The sequence below is a fragment of the Miscanthus floridulus genome, chromosome 8, assembly GCF_019320115.1.
Source record: "Miscanthus floridulus cultivar M001 chromosome 8, ASM1932011v1, whole genome shotgun sequence".
Classification (NCBI taxonomy): domain Eukaryota; kingdom Viridiplantae; phylum Streptophyta; class Magnoliopsida; order Poales; family Poaceae; genus Miscanthus; species Miscanthus floridulus.
In genome coordinates, this window is record NC_089587.1 from 98971606 (window position 1) to 98994173 (window position 22568).

General features: G+C 43.3%; 2 protein-coding genes and 1 long non-coding RNA gene across 6 annotated transcripts; all 3 read right to left on the reverse strand.

The window, feature by feature from the left end:
• Positions 1-1529: 1529 nt before the first annotated feature.
• LOC136469627 (uncharacterized) lies at positions 1530-3068 on the reverse strand. Its single transcript, XM_066467743.1, has one exon. It carries the CDS (start codon positions 3066-3068, stop codon positions 1530-1532), a length of 1539 nt encoding a protein of 512 aa, XP_066323840.1.
• Positions 3069-8038: 4970 nt separating this feature from the next.
• Positions 8039-13174, reverse strand: LOC136469628 (uncharacterized). The gene is made up of 4 exons (XM_066467744.1): positions 13157-13174; positions 12023-12705; positions 10448-10521; positions 8039-8663 (listed from the first exon to the last, which is right to left on the reverse strand). Exons 1-4 carry the CDS (start codon positions 13172-13174, stop codon positions 8317-8319), a joined length of 1122 nt encoding a protein of 373 aa, XP_066323841.1. The 3' UTR covers positions 8039-8316.
• A 1283-nt stretch (positions 13175-14457) lies between these two features.
• On the reverse strand, positions 14458-16792 carry LOC136473069 (uncharacterized). Of its 4 annotated transcripts, none has more exons than XR_010762481.1 (5): positions 16197-16792; positions 15748-15850; positions 15561-15655; positions 15214-15479; positions 14458-14473 (listed from the first exon to the last, which is right to left on the reverse strand). It is a non-coding gene; the product is annotated as an uncharacterized lncRNA (long non-coding RNA). The 4 variants fall into 4 exon arrangements; XR_010762480.1 differs by lacking the exon at positions 14458-14473 and adding an exon at positions 14884-15135; XR_010762482.1 differs by lacking the exon at positions 14458-14473 and having other exon boundaries at positions 14884-15479; positions 15748-15807.
• Between the last annotated feature and the right edge of the window lie 5776 nt (positions 16793-22568).

Sequence of the window (22568 nt, forward strand, 5' to 3'; positions counted from 1 at the left end):
TATGAGAAGTATATCAAGTATCTCATATCAATATCAAGGTTGAATTAAGTCAAAGTTGTATTTGAATTTAGAAAACTAAAATGGAAACTAAGCATACAAAGCATCATTATATGTTTGATCACTTTGCAATGCATCCAACTAAAACAAGTTTACATGATTGTGTTTATCATTGCTTGTGTAGGCTTGAGGTGTAATCAAGAAACCAAATTTGAAAAACAAGATTCCGCCAAAAACCCTAATTAGTAAGGGGGGCATATTTTGACCCAAATAGTCAAATAAAAAACTAATCAAAATTAGGGTTTGACCCTTAAATGAAAGTTGTAGATCTTGATAAGGTGAACAAACTCTATATTTGAAGATTTTGAAGTTATTACTTGAAAATCAAAGTAATTGTTAAAAGAAAGGTTTAAAGTAAGTTTAAATTTGAATTCAAACTTGCACTTTCAGAAATAATTGGAATTTGAACTTAAGCCTTAAAGCAAAGTTGTAGAACTTGTTAAGTCTAGCAAAAGTCCTTTTTGGAGATTTTCAAGTATTATTCAACTTTTAAGAGTAATTTATCGAACACCTTATGGGCACTCTATGGGCATTCTATCAAACACCTTATGGGCACTCACCGAGTAAGGGGTGGCGCGCTCAACGGCGATGTGGAGGAGCTCCTAGCGGCGTCGGCGTAGCTATAGGGGACGGCGGCGTTGAGGAAGCGGTAGGGGACGGTGTCGTGAAGTGCGGTGTCGGGCTACGGCGTCGTGCAGTGCGCGTCGGGCGGCGACGGCGTGCACTAGCGGACAGCGTCGAGCGCGCAAGTGTCGTGCATTGGCGTTGGAGCGCGCTAGTGCCTTATATAACCCACGCATCACTGCCGGTTCGAACTACAAACCGGCAGTGATGTCCCCTATCACTGCCGGTTGGTTATTAGCAACCGGCAGTGATATGGAACATCACTGCCGGTTGGTTATTAGAACCGGCAGTGATAGGGGACATCACTGCCGGTTGTTTATGAGACCCGGCAGTAATATTGATTATTTTTAATATTGTTTAAATGTTGTATATACAGTTTAGAAATTCATAGTAATTCATAGAAAACTCCAAAAATTGTAAATCTAGTGTCATTAAATTTGTTTTGACTATCTCTACAACTTTAATGTTTTATATTTAGTTAATGTTTTGTTTGAACAATTTAAATATCTCATTTGCTTAAAAAAATATGTAAATTGAATATTTTAAAACATTTTGGGTCCCCAATTGATCTCAAATGGAAAAGTTGTGGAACTCATGAATGTCTACAACTTTTATTTTAGTCATTTCTCAATTTGAGAAAGTTTTATTAGGCATGTCTCATAAAGTGCTCTGTCTCACACAAAGTTATGTCACTTTGTTGGAAACATGGCATAGATCAATCAACAAAGTTCCAAAATAATAGTGGTAGAACTCATCAATCTCTACAACTCCATATGATCTCAAATTCGATGCAAATTACTAAAACAACATTTCATTAAGGATTACATAGTTTATGATATTCTAACTATTCACAGTGCAGGAACTATGATGGCCTCATCGTGATCACTCCGGAGGTATGCAAGTTCGTCACCCTCTTCAAGGATAGGTAGGGTAATGGCTGCCCCAAAAGGAGCCATTTCTTGATAACCTTTGTACTCTTCTTCGTCCGTCACTCCTTCAACACCGACAATCTTCCTTTTGCCTTGCATGACTACTTGTAGTCTTCCCTTTGTATTGTTATCCCTTGCATAGAAGATTTGCAAAACATCCTTTGCAAGGACGAAGGGGTCATCTCTGTATGCGGTCTTGGATAGATCAACGGTAGTGAACCCATCATTGTCGGTGTTGATTTCATCTAGCCGGACCCACTGGCAACGGAAAAGAGCAACCTTCAACTGTCGTCCATAGTCTAGCTCCCATATCTCATCTATGAAACCATAGTATGTTGCCTCCACCGTGCCGTATTCATCGTGGGCGTCGAAACGAACAGCACAATTTTGGTTGGTGCTCTTTCCATCCTGTTTTTTTGTGTAAAATGTAAAACCATTTATATCATACCCTTGGTACATCATCACCGTAGTCGAAGGTCCAGGAGCTAAGAGATCTAGCTGACATCCCGTCACCATTCCTAGCCTGCGGCATCGAAACCAGTCACCGAATTCCTCCTTATGTTTTTTCTCAAGCCAAGCCTGTGACCTACCGATGTGCTTACTTTGCAGTAACTGCTTGTGCTCATCAATGTATGCCATCACACCGTCGGCCTGCTGGAGAACAGTGAAGTGTGCCTGTCTGAAGGAAACCACTTTGACTATTTTGATAGCTTTCTCACCTATCATTCCTTTGCCCCCTAGTCTTCCATCGTGATGAGATACTAGAACTCCGACCCGATTGATGTCCATATAATATGTGCAGAACTCAATGGCCTCCTCCATTGTCCATCCTTCTACCATGCTCCCTTCTGGTCTGAATCTATTCCTAACATACCGCCTGAAAACTTTCATCAACCTCTCGAAAGGAAACATCTGGTGTAGGTACATTGGGCCAAGGGCTTTAATTTGGTCCACAAGATGAACAAGTAGATGCACTGATATGTCAAAGTAAGTCGGTGGGAAATGCATCTCAAGCCTACATAGAATCTCAGCTATCTCCTGCTTCAGCTGGTCTAGCTTGGCCCCTTCAATGACCTTTTCAAAGATCGCGTTGAAGAACGAACACAACTTTATGATTGGGGCGCGGACCTTGTCAAGGAGGATACCTCGCAGGGCAACTGGGAGCAGCTGAGTCATAATGACATGACAGTCATGGGCCTTCATACAACCATAGTTAAACTTAAGTTCTCTCATGTTAACTAGCCTCTTCGGGTTCGCACAGTAGCCAGTTGGCACTTTGAGATCATTGAAGAAAGAAATAAGCATGTCCTTTTCTTCCTTTTTCAGTGTCCATGATGCCACTGGAAGTTTCAAGTGGCCATCCTCAAGAGTTATTGGGTGCAACTCCTTCCTGAGGCCCAGGTGTTGCATGTCCAAGCGTGTCGCGAGAGAATCCTTTGTTGTTCCCCCGGTGTTCATCAACGTGTTAAGTGTGTTACCGCACACGTTTTTAGTTATGTGCATTGGATCAAGACAGTGACGTACACTCAAAAGTGGCCAATAAGGTAGTTCCCAGAAGATTGATTTTTTCTTCCAGATACTACCGGCTGGCGCTGGTACTGCCCCTTCCCCTTCCCAAGGACAACATCTGTGAGTTTGCTTACTTGTTTAAGTATCTGTTTCCCATCTCGATACTTTGGAGGTCCACGTTTCTCAGTAGTCCCATTAAAATCTTTTCTATTCCTGCGGTAAGGGTGATCCTTTCGTAGGAACCTACGGTGTCCCATATAGACCATCTTCTTGTTTTCTGGTAGATGTATAGCATCAGTCTCATCCAAGCACTCGACACACCCAGTGTATCCTTTTGTCTTCTCTCCAGACAAGCAACCTCGTCCTAGTAGGTCGGTGATTGTAGCGATAAGTATAGCCTTTATCGTGACATGTTCTTTTTTGTACTCATCCCAAACATCCTTCACACCCGTCTCCCACATCTGTAGTAGTTCATCGATCACTGGTTGTAGAAGCACATCGATATCATTACCAGGTTGTTTTGGCCCTTGAATTAGTAATGGCATCTGGATGTATGACCGTTTCATCCAAAGCCAGGGTGGAAGGTTGTATATACATAGCGTCACTGGCCAAGTGCTATGATTGCTTCTAACCTGGTCAAACGGATTCATCCCATCTGTGCTCAAACCTATCCAAAGATGCCTTACCTCTCCACCGATGTTCTTATAGAACATAGTGTTGATAGTCCTCTAGTCCGACCCGTCGGCGAGGTGCCTCAACATTGTATCTTTCTTACGCTCTTCGCCGTGCCAACGCAACAGTTTGGCTGACTTTGCATTTGCAAACAACCTATGCACTCGTGGAGCTATAGGAAAATACCATACGACCTTTATGGGCCCTCCTCTGGTCTTGCTTCCCTGATTTGACGGCCCTTGCTTGTATCGGGGAGCTTTACACTTGGGACACGCATCCAAGTCTTTGTATTTTTCTCCACGGTACAATATGCAATCGTTGGAACACGCGTGTATTTTCTCAACCTCGAGGCCGATTGGGCAAATCATTTGCTTGGCCAGGTAAGTCTTTTCTAGTAACTCGCTACCCTTCGGGAGCAGTTTATGTAGTATACCTAACAAGTTATCGAAGCCTTTATCACTCAATCCATTCGTTGATTTGAACTCTAATAGCATGATGTTGGCTTCCTGTTTGCTTATTGGGCAGGTCGGATACAATGGTGTTTTTGCATCCTTTCTCATGATGAAATTTAGTTGAAATTTAGGCTTGTGTGTAGACATATGCTCAAGGCTGTACAGGCGTTAAGTGTGGAGAATACGTTAAAGGCTTTACGATATAATTAGTGCAGATGAAAATATTAGTCAAACCCAAATAAAGCATTCACAGCTAAAATAGTAAAATTGAATACTTTTGGCCACTTTTAGCTCTAACTTTTTAGCGGTTACCTGGCTAGCTGCTAGCTACTTGTCTCAAGTGAAAACAGACATAAGGAGGACAAGCTAAGAAGGAATGTGGAATGCAAATTATGAAATGGAAATGTTATAGCATATATATAAACTTTTGTGTTTCATAAGAAAAATAGACTTAACGTAAACTGTTGCTAGCTACAGCAAGGTGGATTCGCATTCAGCTATGCCTGGTACTACTTGCAAGCTGTTAATTTTCTGTCACCTCTGAACCTTCAGTGTACTTGTTATTTAATCTGAAATATAGCTATTAACTAAACTACGATGCCAGCATCATGGGCCCTTATTGACGAGGGTGCAGCACTGCCGGCCGTTCCTGTAAATATCTGTTGACCTCACTGACTGAACTAGTACAAAATGTCATTGCTTACCATTAGAGGGGCCATGCTAAATATGCTTCTGCACTGCTGCCACTAATCTGCTAAGAACTGCATGATCTACACAAGCTGATACTCCTCATCCTATGTGACTTTCAGTTGGTTGCCACTAATCTTCCTATGTGACTTTCATATACAGTAGTGCTGTCAAATAGAACTAGAACTGCAGTCCCACATTCAGATGTACAAGTACCTGTTGCTTTAATTTTCAGTCAGTTCTGATCAACCATAATTTTCAGTGAATTCTTTTTTATGCGAACTTCCATGTATAAATGTTCCAGGATAGCAGTTGTGGGTGGCACAAGAGCAGGGATGCTAGTGCTGCAATGGAGCAGGAGTTGCACCAGCCTATGGAGGAGGTGCCCCCGGGCTTTGACTTCCACCCCACTGATGATGGGCAAAGCCATATGGAGCTCTGCTGTACTGATTTTATATATTATCTTAGTGAAGTAATCATACCATTAAATTCAATCACTTGCATTGAGTGTTGCCTTTCCAACAAGGTGTTGCAGATCCACGTTGGCAAACCAAGGTAACCTATGCCAATAATAGCAGTGATAATTATTTCCTAAGTCTCAATACCTCATGGCCTTTCTGTTTACATAATAGCAGACTTGCTTCACTTGCAGCGTTTGCTTTTAGGATATTGAGCTATTGACTGAATATTGCCTGATATATTTTCAACTTTGACATTTGTTTTATAGTTTCTGGACATTACATATCCAGATCAGAATCAGTCACTTTGATCATCGATTTCAATAATATTATTGGCTTCAGAATGCTTTTGTCCATTTGCAATATTGTATTAACCTCTTTTTCTTAACGCCCATTTAATAGTTTCGTGGCCTTTCAATAATCTAAAGATGCTGTTGTCCATGGTACAGTGCCAATTTGAGTTAGCTAGGAGTGTGCAATGTTCTATGGTTTATTCTTTATTCTGATCTATACCACTGTAATTAACTCCATGAACTCAGTCCTGCTGAAATATTTACAAAGCAATGGATTTATATGATACGCTGCCTGGGGTACCATTCCATGTTAACTTTGAGATGCTGAAATATTTATAGAGCAATGGACTTACAAAGCAATATTGTATTTACAATTTGTGGCATGCCTCTATTTGTCTGAGTTGATCTATCCAATGTGTATGCAGGAACTGAAAATATATATTTGAACACAGCATCTATCCAGTCCTTTCTTCATGTGTTTGCTGATTTTATTATTGGTTCATTTGACAGCTGAATGAATTAATATTGAAAGGAGGTCCAGAGTCCTGAAACCAACAGTAAGGTGAGCATCTATCTACTAATGCTGGTACAGTTTTATGATGTTGCAATTGTTGAGTTTCAGATACATATTTATATTGGCATGAGGTCATAAATCTACCATGACGGCTCTTTTAATCTAGTGGCGACAAAACTTAATTGTTCTGAAAGTGTAGCACTAGATGTTAAGCAGATTCAAAGATTGATCAGGCAAGAACAAGCACAAAGGTGTCAGAATTGATGGGATTGATTGTTCAACTATGGCCCTCTTATATGCTCTTAGCTGATGAGTCCTCGTGGCCCCACACTGTTTTCAATTGTTTAACAGGTATGTGTTGTATTCTCCCTAATAACAATGTCAATGTGTTAGCGAGTTATCGTATGTTGTATATTCTATTGATCTTCATAAACTATCCCTTCAGCCATTAAAATTTTTTAATTACTAGGTAGCATACCCGTGCGTTGCTACGGGATAGCTAACAATTTGTACTAAAAACACACGGATTGCATGATAAGATAACAATACTGTAAAAATTAAATAACAACGTTAAAGTGACATTTAATCAAAAAAAGTTTGTAAAATTAACACAGTCATGAAAAACGCAGCGTCGCACGCTCACAGACTCTATTGTATGACTCCATCGATCCCTTTCATCTTCCTATGCTTCTTGGAGTCTTGGGGGCTTTTCACATGTTCCTGGTGTGACAGGGGCGGGCAAGGTGGATCCAGAGAGTGACATGGTGGAGGATATACATTCTCAACTGTGCCGTGGCTCGGGCAAGTCCATAAGGGCTCGTTCGTTTAGAGTAGTTCCTGGCCGGAACCATTCCCGCTGAACTCTGCTACGTGCAATTTAAATAAACGTTCCTGGCCGGAACGGTTCCTGGCCCACAGGGATGTGGCGCTTCTTTGATTCAGGCTCCAACATCCGGTCTCTCTCTGGGCCTTTTCAAATCCGCAAACACAACTGGATTCAGGTTCTTTGCCGAGTGCCTGAGCCACTCGGCAAAGGCCAAATTGCACTCGGCAAAGCATTTGCCGAGTGCGGCACTCGGCAAAGAACACACGGCAAAAAATTGATCGGCAAAGTCCTCTTTGCCGAGTGTCTTTTATCGGGCACTCGGCAAAGGCTTTGCCGAGTGCCCCGGGGACACTCGGCAAAGAAAAGCGACCGTCACGGCGCCAGTCCCGTTGACGGTCACTTTGCCGAGTGCCAACCCTGCAGGCACTCGGCAAAGATTTTTTATTTTTTTTAAAAAAAATTCTTTGCCGAGTGCCAACCCTACAGGCACTCGGCAAAGATTTTTTATTTTTTTTAAAAAAATTCTTTGCCGAGTGCCAAGCCTGCAGGCACTCGGCAAAGATTTTTTTTATTTTTTTAAAAAATTTTCTTTGCCGAGTGTCCTCTGGCCGGCACTCGGCAAAGTTTGAAATTTTCTTTTTAAATTTCTTTGCCGAGTGCTCTCTTCCCGGCACTCGGCAAAGTTTGAATTTTGCTGAGTGCCATGGTCACAGCACTCGGCAAAGATTTTTTATTTTTTAAAAATTTTCTTTGCCGAGTGCCCTCTGTCCGGCACTTGACAAAGTTTGATTTTTTTTAAAAAAAAAATTCTTTGCCGAGTGCCATTGTCACAGCACTCGGCAAAGCAGAAAAATGGTATTCTGGGCGCCCATTTTTCCAGCTTTGCCGAGTGCTGTGACCATGGCACTCGGCAAAGGGGTCCTTTGCCGAGTGCAACACTCGACAAAGTGACCCAAAACGGCAATTTTAATTTTTTTTTACATTCCATCGTGACAAATAAATTCATACGAACATATATCACATATTTATCTCATCCATCACATATATATCTCATCCATCCACACATAGACATCCACACGTAGCTGTTATATTTCTGGCCCATGCAAACACACTGCTGTCGATCAGTTCAGTCCAGATGGAGAGGAGGATCACTCACTAGATCATCAGCAGAACAAAAGGCAATCCATATGCATCGGAATCGGATACACCCACCACATAGACATAGGCACGTAGAACCTACGAACACACATACACATGTATACGCCTCATCAACTCAGTAGATGATCGATTCCTCATCATCCGGACTGATGGCGCAGTGGCGATGATGCCTCCATTGCAAACAAGTCCTTGAGCTGCAGGCTTCTTGTCGCCGGCGCCCGTGTTCTGCTGCGGCGGCTGCTGCTGCTGCTTCTCCTCTTCGTCGTCATGGTCGTCGTCGTTGCTTGTTGTGGCCAGAGTTTTCGGTGCCTGCTCTGGACTCTGCTTGTGGTGGAGGTGGTCCTTGCTCTTGCCCCAGAGGACGCTGTAGAGCCCTCCGACGAGGATCTGAGGACGCTGCCAGAAGATGGTGAGCTGGAGGCCCAGCGGGTTGGACATGGCCAGGAACACGGGCCCATGCTTCTCGATGCACCACGCCTGCAGGCTATAGACATAAATGTTAATACTATTCACTATAAACTCGGTTAAAACTAAACTAATTTGACCTGTACGCAATCCATAGTTATATTTTCTTTTGGACGGAGGGAGTATTTATCAACAAATCTCCATTAAAATCATGATAATAATAAGGTTTGACTAGGAAATGAAGTTAGGACACATATATCTTTTATATTATCTATTAATATAGGAAGTGTCTAATCATCTAACAACATATTTGTCAACCCCAAATCTGTCAAATGTTTGACAAATCAAAAGATAACAAGTCAGCCACGAAAACTGACAGATGCAGATTGGCATAACATGGGTCAAATATCAAACAAGATGCAAAACCCATTAACAGCACCACATCTAAAAATGATCAAACTATTAACACAACCAAATTTGAGAAGACAAGACATACATAAAAGTAACAATATAGACAAATAAGACAACTATTGTATAGCTTGACTCTTACAACTTTGATAATAACCAAATACTTGACTTTATTATTTAGCTTGCTCTTACTGTACTTATATGTTAGAGGGGAGAGTGTAGACCCTAGATTTTGGGTTAAATACTCGATAGTTTTTTTTAAGAAAGGAATCGGAGGGCAGCGTGTTGCAACGTATTTCGAAACAGAAAAATGTATATGGATTAGGCAAATTTGGAAAATATATTACGCATGAAAATAGCCTATGTACACAGCTCTACAACATTATTGGTCTGTATAGAGATTGTAGGCACAAATTAAAAAGAAGAGATCCGAACAAAATGAAGTGCAAAATACTGTTAGGTTTTGCCTGATCTAGAAGCTCTTGCCTTGTATTACAAACAATTTCGCCAGCAAGGAAACATGATAGATTGCAAATAAACTTCTATCTAGAGACTACTTGTAGATAATTTAAAAGGACTAACGTAATCCTAGAGTCGGACTGAAGTAATTTTTTTTTGAGGCAACATGCAGAAAATGGCTTCATTTCAGACAGGTTTAAGTTGCATCATTGTCAGACATCAATATATACATGCTATCATTGTCAAACAGCAACAGTTTTGGTCACAGGATTAACATGGTAAGATAACAAGTTTAGCATATATAGATGCTATCATTTGGCAAGAAACTACGACTGTTGGTGACTATGACTGGAAGCAGGTAGAGGTTAAAATGGTACATGAGACTCCAACACGTATATCATTTGGCAAAAAACTATGACAAAAGATCCAAAGGTCATTTAACTGAAAATCATCAAATATATGAGAATGTCAGATACAAAAAAGTTGAGCATCTCAAGCATATGTCCCTGCCTTATATCACTCAAACAGTGAGGAAATTTTGGATGCGGCAAGTTGACAACATGGTAGCTTTCAAATCAAATAGTACATGTAGAAATCATTGGCCGTGTCACATGGAGGTGATGCAACTGCATAGGATGACTACTTTCAGGTTTCAACATGCACACATAACATAGAACAAATGAAAACAACCAACTGCGACATAATTGACTTTGTGATGTTACGTGCAATAAAACTCCACTGGACCTACAAGTATTACATGCTGCAACCCTGTCCTTGAGATGTTCAAATCTAAGAAAGAGATTTGAATCACAATCTCACAACTTCACGGGAATAATGAGCCATTAACTCTAATTTCACCAAATCTAAGAGAAGTGGCGGCCTTGCTAGCTTCAAAGCAACGTACATGTGTGTGTGGACTTGAATTACAAAAAAGCAAGCAGACCAGTAACACAATGCAAGCAGTCTGAACATGAAAAAGAATATTAAAAAAATTACCTCCATACAACTTCTCCAACTCAGCATACAAAGGGAATGTTTTTTTCTTGAAACTTCTCCAACCTTGGGAAATCCTTGTAAATGCAATATAAATTTTAGCAACATAGTAACAAGTTAAATTTTCTAGTAAAGTGAAATGACAAATACAAGCGCATACATTTGTGTATACGGGACATTGTTCTTTCTTTAGAGAGAGAATATGCAAGACATTGTTTAGATGTTCAGACTTCAAAGGCGTGCTGATGAATGCAAGGCATGGGCCATTTAATTTGTTGCTGGGCTCAAGATGATATCGATTATGTATTTAATATAAATAAAAGAATAGCAATATTATACTTATATCTAATAATAAATATATAGACTAATAAAACTTGTAGCATTGTTGCTTTCGCCAAATCACAATCTTCACTCGGTAGCCTCATGTGACAACTCACATCTGAAGCAACCACATGGTTGCATAGATTGAACAAAATCAGCTCTGAATAATTAATATGCTGAACCAATTAGCATATAATTACAAATAATAGAAGCCCTACGTCATCCTCCTGGTGAGAGCCAATAATGTAGAAATTAAACGAGAGAAGCAAGGAAGCAACCACTAATATTATGTCATGTTACCCTTGTTAAACTGGCGATCTGATGTCCCGTTCCATCCACAACATGGCATGCATGCTACATAAGACCCTTCTAACAGAATACAATTTACCATGAGCGTTGCATCTAACCGTGCCAATCATACAGAGAGGAGGGAGGGATAGAGAAAGCATCATTTGAAATGTTCTATTTAGCCAATATGTTGCCCCAGAGTGTTGCATTTAGGCAAGGTTACATCAAAGTGAACTGCCAGTATGTGCTCATGCTATTAGTAGGCTACTCTCCATAGCAGACATTAGAATATAAAAATTATTAATAGTCTAATATATATCAAATCCCTGTTCATCCCTGGCAGATAGATAAGCCATAATTTCAAACATTAGAATGGAATTAAAGAGATGCCCAAAGAAACATTGTTTCACTTGTGGTTATTGTTCATATGCATCACAATATTCAGGCAGGCCTCTGAAACAACCTTTTCGAGCAATTATCAAACTGACAAACTTCAGTATCCTGCGCTAGCCTTGCTCAACAGCGATAACTATTTCTCCAGACAATTGTACAGTATAATAAACAGGTTAATGTCGATTGGCAGAACACAAGAGAAATCCTTACGCAACGCTAAATACATTACAATTACATCATGTAAACGACAATAATATGAAATATAGATACCCAAGAGACTGAATCTTGAAACCGGAACTAACTTGCTCAACTAATTTACTCAGCCCTGGATGGAAGTACAATGCGAATTAAGTCTGAATAATAGTAGCACACTTTTCTGATCATGAACTTGAAGACATGGGTTCTGCATAAACTAGACCTACTAACAGTAGCACACTTTAGTTCTGAATCGAGATCTGTTCATCGATAAATTCAGTTTATGGTGTCGTGGTTGGATTGGATGTGGGGAAAATAGGAATTTTGAAGCAGGAACTTGTGGATGCAGATCAAAAGAGGAGACAAGGAATGAGCACAAACCTTGCAGGCAATTTCTCTAGGAGCTGACGGGCGGTGTGAGGGTGCTGCACTGCACATCGCCGGCGGTCACCTCCTTCCTGGCGTTCGGCATGAACGTCGTGGCTCCTCCACGACCGGCCAGCAGCGGTGACATCCAGCCTCGCGTCCAGCGACCGCTGTGGCTCCGCGACTGGACAGCAGCGGCAGCGTCCCGCGCCTCCGTGCGCGTGGCCTCCAGCCAGCAGCGGCAACGTCCCTCCGCGAGAGAGAGAGATGGGAGAGAAAGCACCCACACTGGGGGCAATGGAACAACCGAAAGGGTAGGGTAGATGCAAACACACTCGAAGCGCCGGAGCGCGCGCTGGCCCCGCGGTCTGATTGAGAACAGCACCGTCGTCCTCGTCCGTGCCGGCAGGCGTGTCCGCCCGCCGGGTTCCCCATGCGTGAGGTCGTCTATTCCGGCAACACAGCGAGGAAGCGCGGCGGATTGGCCGTGGGCAGGGATTGAGGAGCGACACAGCGAGGAAGGGCGGCGGTTGGCGGAGGGCGGCGCGCGGCGCGGGGGCGGGCCGGCGTTGGCGGGCGGCGGCGCGGGGACGGCCAGGAGCGGGGGCGCGGGGGGGCTCTGTGTGCCTCTGTCTGTCTGTGCGGCGCGCAGCGCGGGGGCACTGTCTAAGTGCCCCCACCCGCCCCTTTGCCGAGCGCTGGATCGGGAGGCACTCGGCAAATAAATATTAATTTTTTTAAATGTCTTTATCGAGTGCCACCGATTCGGCACTCGGCAAAGAGAGAAATTAAAAAAAAATTAAAATGTCTTTGCCAAGTGCCCCTGTGTAGGCACTTGGCAAAGATCCCCTTTGCCGAGTGCCATGGCCCGGCGCTCGGCAAAGTTTTTTTATTTTTTTTGTTTTTGACCTTCAAATTTTTTATGCAGCCCTTTTTAAGTACCAGGAACTCCTCGTTAGAATTTGGGGATTTTTTTGTGGCTTTTTGATATATTTAGTTACTTTATTTCGTTTACTTGAATTTTTTCGAAAAATATAAATTTGAACTGCACGTGGTACGAATAATGAAATTAAATGATTCAAAAAATGATAGCCATATTACTGAGTGTAGTGTGAGGCCGTATCCAGGGACGGACCCGAAATTTCGGACATTTTGTTCACGAAACATGACCGCGAACTTGCGGATGAATTGTTTTTAAAATTTATAAAATGCAAACGAAGTCCGAAAATCATGAAACTTGTCGAAATGTCGTGATATCGTATGTGGAGGCTATGATAAAAATTTCAGAAGATTTCGTGCACATTATCACATACGATGCTTACAAACCAGGATATCACTACAAATATCACATGTAGAGATGTCCTGGTTTGTAAGTATCGTACGTGACAACGTGCACGAAATCTTCTGAAATTTTTATAATAGCCTCCACATATGATATCACGACATCTCAACAAGTTTCATGATTTTCGGACTTCGTTTGCTTTTTATAGAATTTAAAAACACTGCACACACAATTTCGCGGACATATTTCGTGAACAAGATGTCTGAAATTTCGGGTCCGTTCCTAGATACGGCCTCTCACAACACTCACTAACATGACTATCAATTTTTGAATCATTAAACTCCATTATTCGTACCACGTGCAGTTCAAATTTCTAATTTCCGGAAAAATTCAAGTAAACGAAATAAAGTAACCAAATATAACAAAAAGCCATAAAAAATCCTCAAATTGTAACTAGGAGTTCCTGGTGCTTTAAAAGAGCTGCACAAAAAAATTGGAGGCCAAAAACAAAAAAACAAAAAAAACTTTGCCGAGTGCCGGGACATGGCACTCGGCAAAGGGTGTCTTTGCCGAGTGCCAGCCATCAGGCACTCGGCAAAGAATGTTTTAATTTTTTTTTAAAATTTTCTCTTTGCCGAGTGCATACACAGGAGCACTCGGCAAAGAAATAATAAAAAAAAATTAAATCTTTGCCGAGTGCCGTCCAAGGGGCACTCGGCAAAGTATTTTAAAAATAAAAAAATTTTCTTTGCCGAGCGCCAGATCTGAAACGCTCGGCAAAGAATTTTTTTTTAAAAAAAATTTAAATCTTTGCCGAGTGCCAGATCTGGGGCACTCGGCAAAGAAATTTTTAAAAAAAAACAAATCTTTGCCGAGTGCCTAACTGCAGGCGCTCGGCAAAGAAGGCCGTGACCGGACGCCGTTTTCACGGGCAGCCTATGCCGAGTGTAGAGATTTTACCGAGAGCCTGGCGCTCGGCAAAGATGTCCTTTGCCGAGTGTCCGTCTTTGCCGAGTGCCCGGCACTCGGCAAAGAAATCTTTGCCGAGTGTAATTCTTTGCCGAGTGTAGCACTCGGCAAAGAAGGTCTTTGCCGAGTGTTCGATTTTTGACACTCGGCAAAGAATTTTGCACTCGGCAAAGTCTCTGTTTCCAGTAGTGAAAGGAGGTGGGCTGGAGGCATACCTATGAAGTTTCAGATTCTCAGGCACAAACAGATTTTTCTTTTTCTTTTTTTAATCTACAAACATATTTTTTTCTAGTCTATCTCTATCTATATTTACATGAAGCAAATGAAGTTTACTACCGCTCCTGGGTGCCAACGAACAGAAGGAGTAGCTATAGACAAAGGACAAAAGCCAGGAAAAACAGGAATATAGGAAGAACATAAAAAAAACACTGAGGTATGTAAGCATGGTAAACATAGCTGGCCTAATATGAACCTGCTGCATCCATCACTATTGCATAGATCAATGTGAAGTAACAAAAAAAAGTGCCATGCTGATTAATCTGAACCATGAGTGATTGGCCATATAAAAAAAAATTTAGCATGGTAAAGGATATGTCAAAGCTTGTATGTGTTAAATAAAAATAATCCTACGTTCCAGAAATCCCAAATTGACAAGGCGACACAGAGAATCATAAACCCTTTCAAAAACACACCCAGAAAATCATCTGGTGTTTATCTATGCCAGTTCGATAGAGAAGAGAGCATGGAGCATGCTAAAGAAATATCTAAATGAAAACGAAGTTTCACCATGCATAGTTAGTACATGTCCTGCCAGCTTAAAGAATGACTGCATGAGATTCCTGTACGAACACCATCCACAATTTGGTTTTGCAGACATCTGGCATATGCTAACACTTTAGAATAAACTGGAACATCACTAAAATAGCTACTGAACACAGGTTCCAATTGGATGTACCTTTTCATTGCCTGCCTGAAGGGCTAGTTTATCTATAAGGTACGTCCGTACGCGGTGACTCAAAAATCCCCATACATAGAAACTGAACTTTCCCACCTTCAATTTTCTAGACTTCACATATTTCCCTTTATCACTTTGCCCCTTCAGTGCACTGCTTGCTGCTAGGAAAACATATATACTTGAATCCTTTTAGGTAATTGGATCATTCCAAAGGCCAAGCATGTAACAGTATTATCTTGTTTCACCTCCTTCCAGCTGCAACCCACCTGCACAATGAAACACTGCTTACATGCAAGGAACCTATCTGCATACATAGTTTATGAATGAAGGATCCACGAAAATGATACCTTTCTTCATGTATCAGGAACTCAGGGACCGGAGCTCCTTTTCTGATATTTATTGTGATATCGCTTGGTTGAATGTGTCGCTTCAGTTTTCCCATCTACAACGTATGTAACAAAGAGCCTAAAAAAGATGGCACTCACTTGAAACATAAAGAAAAACATGTGTATTTACATGATATTGAATATGCACCTTTCCCTGCTGTCCACATGCCCTGAACAATCCAGGCGGTTCTACTGTGAAATTTCTGGCCTGAAAAAACAATTTAGTCAAGTAGAAATGTTTGGCAAACTTCCTGAAATAGTGGAGCACAGATGTCAACAGCACGTCATATGCAAATATGATAAGTGGCTCATACGAACAGTTACTTATTACTGATGAGGAAACGGTTTATCGTGCATCGTCACACACATATACCAGAGCGAGGGCACGAGAAGGTTTCGGCAGCAGCGCAGGACGGCAGCCATCGCCAGTGGCGCGTGGTGGGGGCATTACGCAAATCCGTTAGGGCAGCGCGTAGGTTGTGCCGTGGCCTACGTAAGTTACATGAGCACACCGCACAGCACGACAATGAGCCACGGGTCAAGGTCGGCGTCGGAGGCCAGGTTATGAGTGGGGAGTGAGGAGAGGGAGAAGAGTACCTAGCTTGGCCTTGAGGTCCTCCGCACGGTAGATTAGTGCTTCCCTCGCCGGATCAGCGCTCCAGCCTCCTCCGTGGCTGCCTCCGTCTGGTGTTGCGACGCGCTGCCCCGCGGTTCCCTCTCCGGATCGGCGCTCCCCCCTCCTCCATGGCTACCTCCGTTCGTTGTTCGGCCTCGTCTGCCTTCACAGTCGGGGCGGAGGCGTCCTCAAATTGGTCGAGATACCTGAGATCGCCAGGGGGGAAGGCTGGATCCCCCTCCCCATCCGCGGCGTCCACCTTGACGACGATCCCTCCCCTCGATCCCATTCTGGCGCCCTCCTAGCCGGCATTCTCCATCGCGGCGCCCAAATCCGGACCTGGATCGTGGCCACGCCACCCGCAATCGCTTTTGACCGTGCCGTGGCCGGGCGAGGCGGAGGCTGCGATGATCAGGAGAGGCGGAGCGGAGGCGGGATTGGAACGCAGGATGATGGTGATTGGTTCTCGTTACCTTCTGTGATTAGATTCCTTCCTTTTATCCGTGATTCACCTTCCTTCAATTTGCCGGATATTTGAACGCAGCAGGCTCACGATGAAGGCTTTCCACATCAGGAATCCTTTTTTATTGTTTATTTTCTTTCGCACCCTTCCACCTCCATATTTATATGTTATTCTCTCTTTTACATTTGCATCTAGAATCCTTTCTTATTCTTTATTTTCATTCGCACCCTTCCACCTCCTACTATTACGATGGGCGCGGTTTCGCATGAGGCGGCAGATGTAAGTACCAAACGTTTGTCGCACCAAAAAAAGTGTTCATCTTTTATTCTTTTTAGTTGTACGAGATTGATGCATATGCCATTTGGACTGTTTCCATTGCGCATGAGGATGCACTTTGAGAAGAGCACTCAAACTCTTTGGAAGGATGAATTGAATCAAGAATTCTGAAATGACAATGAACCTTCCATTATTTGTGCTAAGAGTCCTTAGTTTAATTGTTTAGTTCTACATGTCTAGAATGCAGTTCTGATGACCTTGCTATTACATTCTTGAATTATGGAGCTTTTTTATTTTATTACTGTACATGTTATTGAATGTGGATGATCAAAATTATTAATAGCATTGCCCTTTTGTGCCATCGGATTTTGTAATTTTGTGAATTTCTGTGCCGCAAATCTTTATTATTTGAGGGATGCGATATAAAATGGCAGTGAACCTAATATTAATGCAATGTTTGTATTGCATCAAATCTAATGTTGATGCAATTGTTTATGTTGCATCGAACATATTGTCGATGCAATAGGTTGAATTGCATCGAACCTAAATGTTGATGCAATAGGTTGTATTGCATCGAAGCTAATGTCGATGCAATATGGTCTATTGCATCGAATGTTAGCCGTTGCAATAGAAATTCTTATTGCATCAAATTTATTAGGTGTATTACATCAATATGATTTTGATGCAAAGACCTTTTCACATCTCTCTATCTTGATGCAATATTCATTCAAGGCTGATGCAATAGAGACCTTGTATCAAAACGATTTTGATGCAATAACCCTTTTGCATCTCTCTATTTTGATGTAAGAGACAACGGATGGACGATGCAATAGTGAACTCTTGCATCGGTCACAGCAAACCGATGCGACAAGGCTATTGCATCTAGAGCTATTGCATCGGCTCGCACGAAATTGATGCGATACCAAGCTATCGCATCAAATTTGGCCCTATTACATAAAAAAATTTCTGGTGCAACAGGGTCAAAAATTAGTAGTTGAAACCAGCCAATCAATCTTCTAAACATGTTCCTCGTCTTCTTCATGCTACTGAACTCATCATAGTAAAATTGATTGGTGGGAGTCTAGTGAGAATATGGGGGTTGTTGGTTAAAAGATCACCAAGACATGGAATTTCCTGGGTTCTCTTTTTGGCTATTGCTTCTGTCTTTGGGTACTGGAACTTGCAGTGCATTCTGGCATTATTCAGCTTGTACTGGCCTGTAACTTTTGATAAGGAGGTGGGGCTTGGCTACTTGATTTGGAAGTTGGAACATGCACATGAGCCGAGTTCTCGAGTGTATGTATCATGAGGTTTTTGGTACTCCACTGTTGATTACTATGGAAGCAAAGGACTATTAGGTTTAGTCCCACATCGGTAATAGATGGTGGGGAAGCAAAACATATAAGGTGGGGCAGTCCTCACCTATTAGGCTAGTCTTTTGGATTGAGTTAGACCCAATGCCTGGATATGTTGTGGGCCCCGGTGGACCTAGGCGCGAAGGGCTGTTGGCTCGTGGTACATAGCGAGCTAGGCCGAATTCCGCTGCGCACTCTAACAAGTGGTATTGGAGCCCATGTTCAGAAAAACCTAGAAAATCTCAAGGGTCACATGCGATAGGGGAGCCCGTTAACGTCTTGGAGGTCACACGGGTTATGTGTGATGAGGTGTTGGACTTGGGACCTAGAGAATGTCTTCTGGAGATCACATGGTGTAGTGGGATGTGAAGAGTTGGGTTTGATGTGTGACGGGGGAGATTGATAGGTTTAGTCTCACATCGGTAATGGATGGTGGGGGAGAACAACATAGAAGGCAGGGGAGTCCTCACCTATTAGGCTAATCTTTTGGATTGAGTTAGGCCGAATGCCAGGATATGTTGTGGGCTCCGGTGGACCTGGGCACGACGGGCTGTCGGCTCGTGGTATAGCGAGCTAGGCCGGAATTCCACTGCGCACTCTAACAAGGACAACAACATTGGAGATAGCATGTTAGCACTTGGGCTTAACCTGTCAAGAATCATATGGGATCCAGGAGCCAACCTTATGCAATTTTGGTGCACTAATTCATTTGATGCCTTCAAGGTCTCTCACACTGCAGCTTTACCAACTGAATGGCAACTATTGACTGCTCATTTCAGACCAAGATATAATGTGAGGTTACTGACTGAATCTTGCACAGTGTCGTTCAATTTAGGTTCATGGATAAGGAAAATTTTGGACCATTCTTGCTACCTGCTAGCTCAGTTTAATTACTTGCTTGAGTACGTTTATGCGAGGCAACTCTGTGCTGTCAGATATTTACCACCTGTGACAGCATTAGGCCTTTTGAAAGTGGTGGAAAATCTTTTCTGGTATCTTTCTCCCTCAAGACAGACTGTAGCCTTATAGTGTATTGTTCTCATTCAAAGAAGAGGCACAGATTTCCAGTTGAAAGTTTAGACAAAGAAGCTATGCAGACTGGTGAGCCAACTGTGAAGAATCCTGCAGCTCCACCTGCACTAGCCAAAGATAATGGAAGACAACTTTCCATGAAGGAATTGAAGACACAAAGGATCATCCAGTTTCCTTGGGATCCCGGTGGTTCCCTCGGCTTGGGGGCAAGCCGAAGCTTAAGAAGGGGGGAATGTCAGGGACTACTCATGGTTGTACCTCCACATGGGCTATCTCCTTGGGCCTGCTCGAGCAAGTGTCTGACGGATCTCTGGGCATCATCTATAAGAGAACACAGGGGCAGCAGGAGGGAGGATCGAACAACAAACAACCCAACAGTTTATCCCCTTCCTCCGGGAATATCTTCCTCTCCTCTCTACTGTTCTTCTTCATCCTTCCTCTTGAATCCTAAACTTACATTGCTATTCCTCTAATTCTCTACCGCTCTCTGCCGGTTGGAGCGTGTAGGGCTGGAGGCGGAGGTCGAGGCGGGCATGGAGTTGTGGATCTTGGGCGCCTGGGCAGCCTCGCCCTGAGGCCATCGCCGGGAACAGGAAGGGAATCGGAGAGTTGCGAAACGCGAGCACGATGCGGACGGGACTCGAGAGGTGGCCGCTGGCCAGGCAGGGGGAAAGAGTGGGGTGGGGTGGTCATGGGCTTCATCTGTGACTCTGTTGGCTGGGCGTGGCCCATGGGGTAGAGTTGCCTTGCCTTGGCATTGGGAGGCTTTCGTGGGCAGCTAAAGACCTACTCCTAGAAAATTTGGGCCGCGCCCCGGGCTGCAGCCCACATCCCAAGGCCCATGTCTGCCCACATTGTCAAGTCTAGCACTAGGAAATATGCCCGTGCTTTGCTACGGGTATCCTACTATCACAAATCCTAGTGCTCAAATGAGAAAAAAATAGCATGGCTCATGTTTGTGCCTAAAGTTTTTGAGGTATGAATGTATAGCAGATGCACTAATATTATGACTGTAGTGTGAATAAAGTTAACGATGCACAACATAACATTTACCATGATTCAAAACTGTAATGATAATATAAGAATGAAAAAACCAATATAAATCACAATGCTCACAAAAACTTTCAATCACTAATGCACTGCTCATATCAGTTTAGCTCGTCATAGCAGGCCGTGTTAATGAAGTAAGCATAATTAATTACTACCCCAAACAATTTTGGCACTAAAAAAATTTTAATATGCTACGTAGATCGGAGATTGGAGTTGCACAACCCACTTGCTACAGGCATGGTGCCAACCCACAAAGCAGCACAGCTCCAAATGCCAGAAAATAAAATGTTCAAGATGTAAAGTTCAACTGATCCATGCACAACACATCTGGAACATTTTCCATGCCGATAAGGAACCCACGACCACGAATAATTCTAGCAAGTAGAGAACATTGGGGCTTTGCTCTGAACTCTGATGTCAACTCCACAGTAAGTGCAGCCAATTAAGCACGCATTTAAAAAACAGAATCACTACTGGAATCGAGCAAAGCCATAAATGCACTTGGCAAAGGCTTTGCCGAGTGCCACACTCGGCAAAGAGCTCTTTGCCGAGTGTCTTTTGTCGGGCACTGCGTTGACACTCGGTAAAGAAAGGTTGCCAAACGGCGAGGAAGACGGTAACGGCGGCTTTGCCGAGTGCCAGGGCCAAGGCACTCCGCAAAGCAATCATCTTTGCTGAGTGTCCAAGTTTGGAGGCAAGAAGAAAAAAAAATAAAAATGGTTTGCCGAGTGTCAACGACAGACACTCGGCAAACTAACTTCTTTGCCGAGTGTCAGAGTTTGGCACTCGACAAAGAAATAACGGCGGCAGATGGTTATTAACGGCGGCGGCTCTTTGCCGAGTGCCTATTCAAGGACACTCGGCAAAGGCCTCTTTGCCGAGTGTTTTGTCTTTGCCGAGTGCGAACCGTGAGACACTTGGCAAAGAGTTGCCCTTTGCTGAGTGTCTACTCAGGGACACTTGGCAAAGGCGTCTTTTGCCGAGTGTTTCTCTGGAGACACTCGGCAAAGGGTCTCTTTGCCGAGTGCCCGATAAACTGCACTCGGCAAATCACCAGGCACTCGGCAAAGAGCCCGCTTCCGCTACTGAATATGTCATATATCCATAGTTCCGTATGATTATATTTCATGACGAATAAATTTAAGAACCAAACTGAACTACCAGTTATTAGAAAACACATTATCAGAAAGTGAAAGCACAAAGAGCACACCGTGTGTACAATGCAAAGAAGTTAAAATATAAAAGTTGTCAGCATAATCGCGCCTCTTATCGCCAAAACTCAAAGCAGCCGCAGTCCCTCAATCTAACCTATAACACCACGGCTACACCATGAAATCAATCTTCGATTGTTAGTTCAGCCTCTCGTACCTCTCAGTATTCTTCCACTGACCACTGCAACCCAGGCACCCATCAGGTTCAGCTCCTCTCTCTGTTCTCTGTTCTCCCCCACCCAACTCATGCCCAACTGCAAATTTGCTTTTAAAATTTCCCAGCACCATCTCATCTGCACCAAAAGACAGCAACTCAGCAGACGCACACTCTCTCTCCCATAACTATTCATCCCTTCCCCCGAATCAGAAAACAGTCTCCGTCAAGAGTAAACTAAAGAAAATACTGCACCACCACAACTTAATCCAAGCCGGCCGCGTGCATCTTCGCACATGCGCAGTGTGGCGGCGGCCTCCTCCTCGCGGATGTTGCAGATATGGAGCTACTGTTCCTCAGGATGAGGATGAACGGCAGAAATCAGAAGAAGAAGCGGCTCACCAACCACGGTACCGCCTCTGCACCATTGGCACCTCGGCGGATCAGGCGGATTGCGGATTGAAGCGAGCGTGTGGCCCTCGGGTCGGGTAATACAAAATAGAGAAAAGGGAAGGAGTCCATAACGGACACACCATGAACTTCGCTTTGGATTGAATTTCAATTAATACCATGCCAATGACAGTATGACACATGGCGGCGAGGAGACGGACTCCAAATGTAGCGGCGTGGCACCAGACCGGATGTGCGAAGCCAGAAGGAGCAGTCAGCGGGGCGGACCTCTTCGTCGGCTGGTGCGCGTCACCGCCGGTTTGGTCGGCAGGAGCGTACTTCCACCAATCCACAATGGCGTGTTGCCGCCCCGTGGCCAACATGGTGGCGAGGCTATTGACTTGGGGAGAGAGGCAGACGCA

Coding starts and splice junctions, on each gene's coding strand:
- LOC136469627 (XM_066467743.1), bottom strand. CDS start 3,068: ATGAACACCGGGGGAACAACAAAGGATTCTCTCGCGACACGCTTGGAC.
- LOC136469628 (XM_066467744.1), bottom strand. Junction 10,522..12,022: donor CTAGAGAAATTGCCTGCAAG/GTTTGTGCTCAT, acceptor TGCATTTACAAG/GATTTCCCAAGGTTGGAGAA. Junction 8,664..10,447: donor GTTGGAGAAGTTGTATGGAG/GTAATTTTTTTA, acceptor TTATGTCTATAG/CCTGCAGGCGTGGTGCATCG.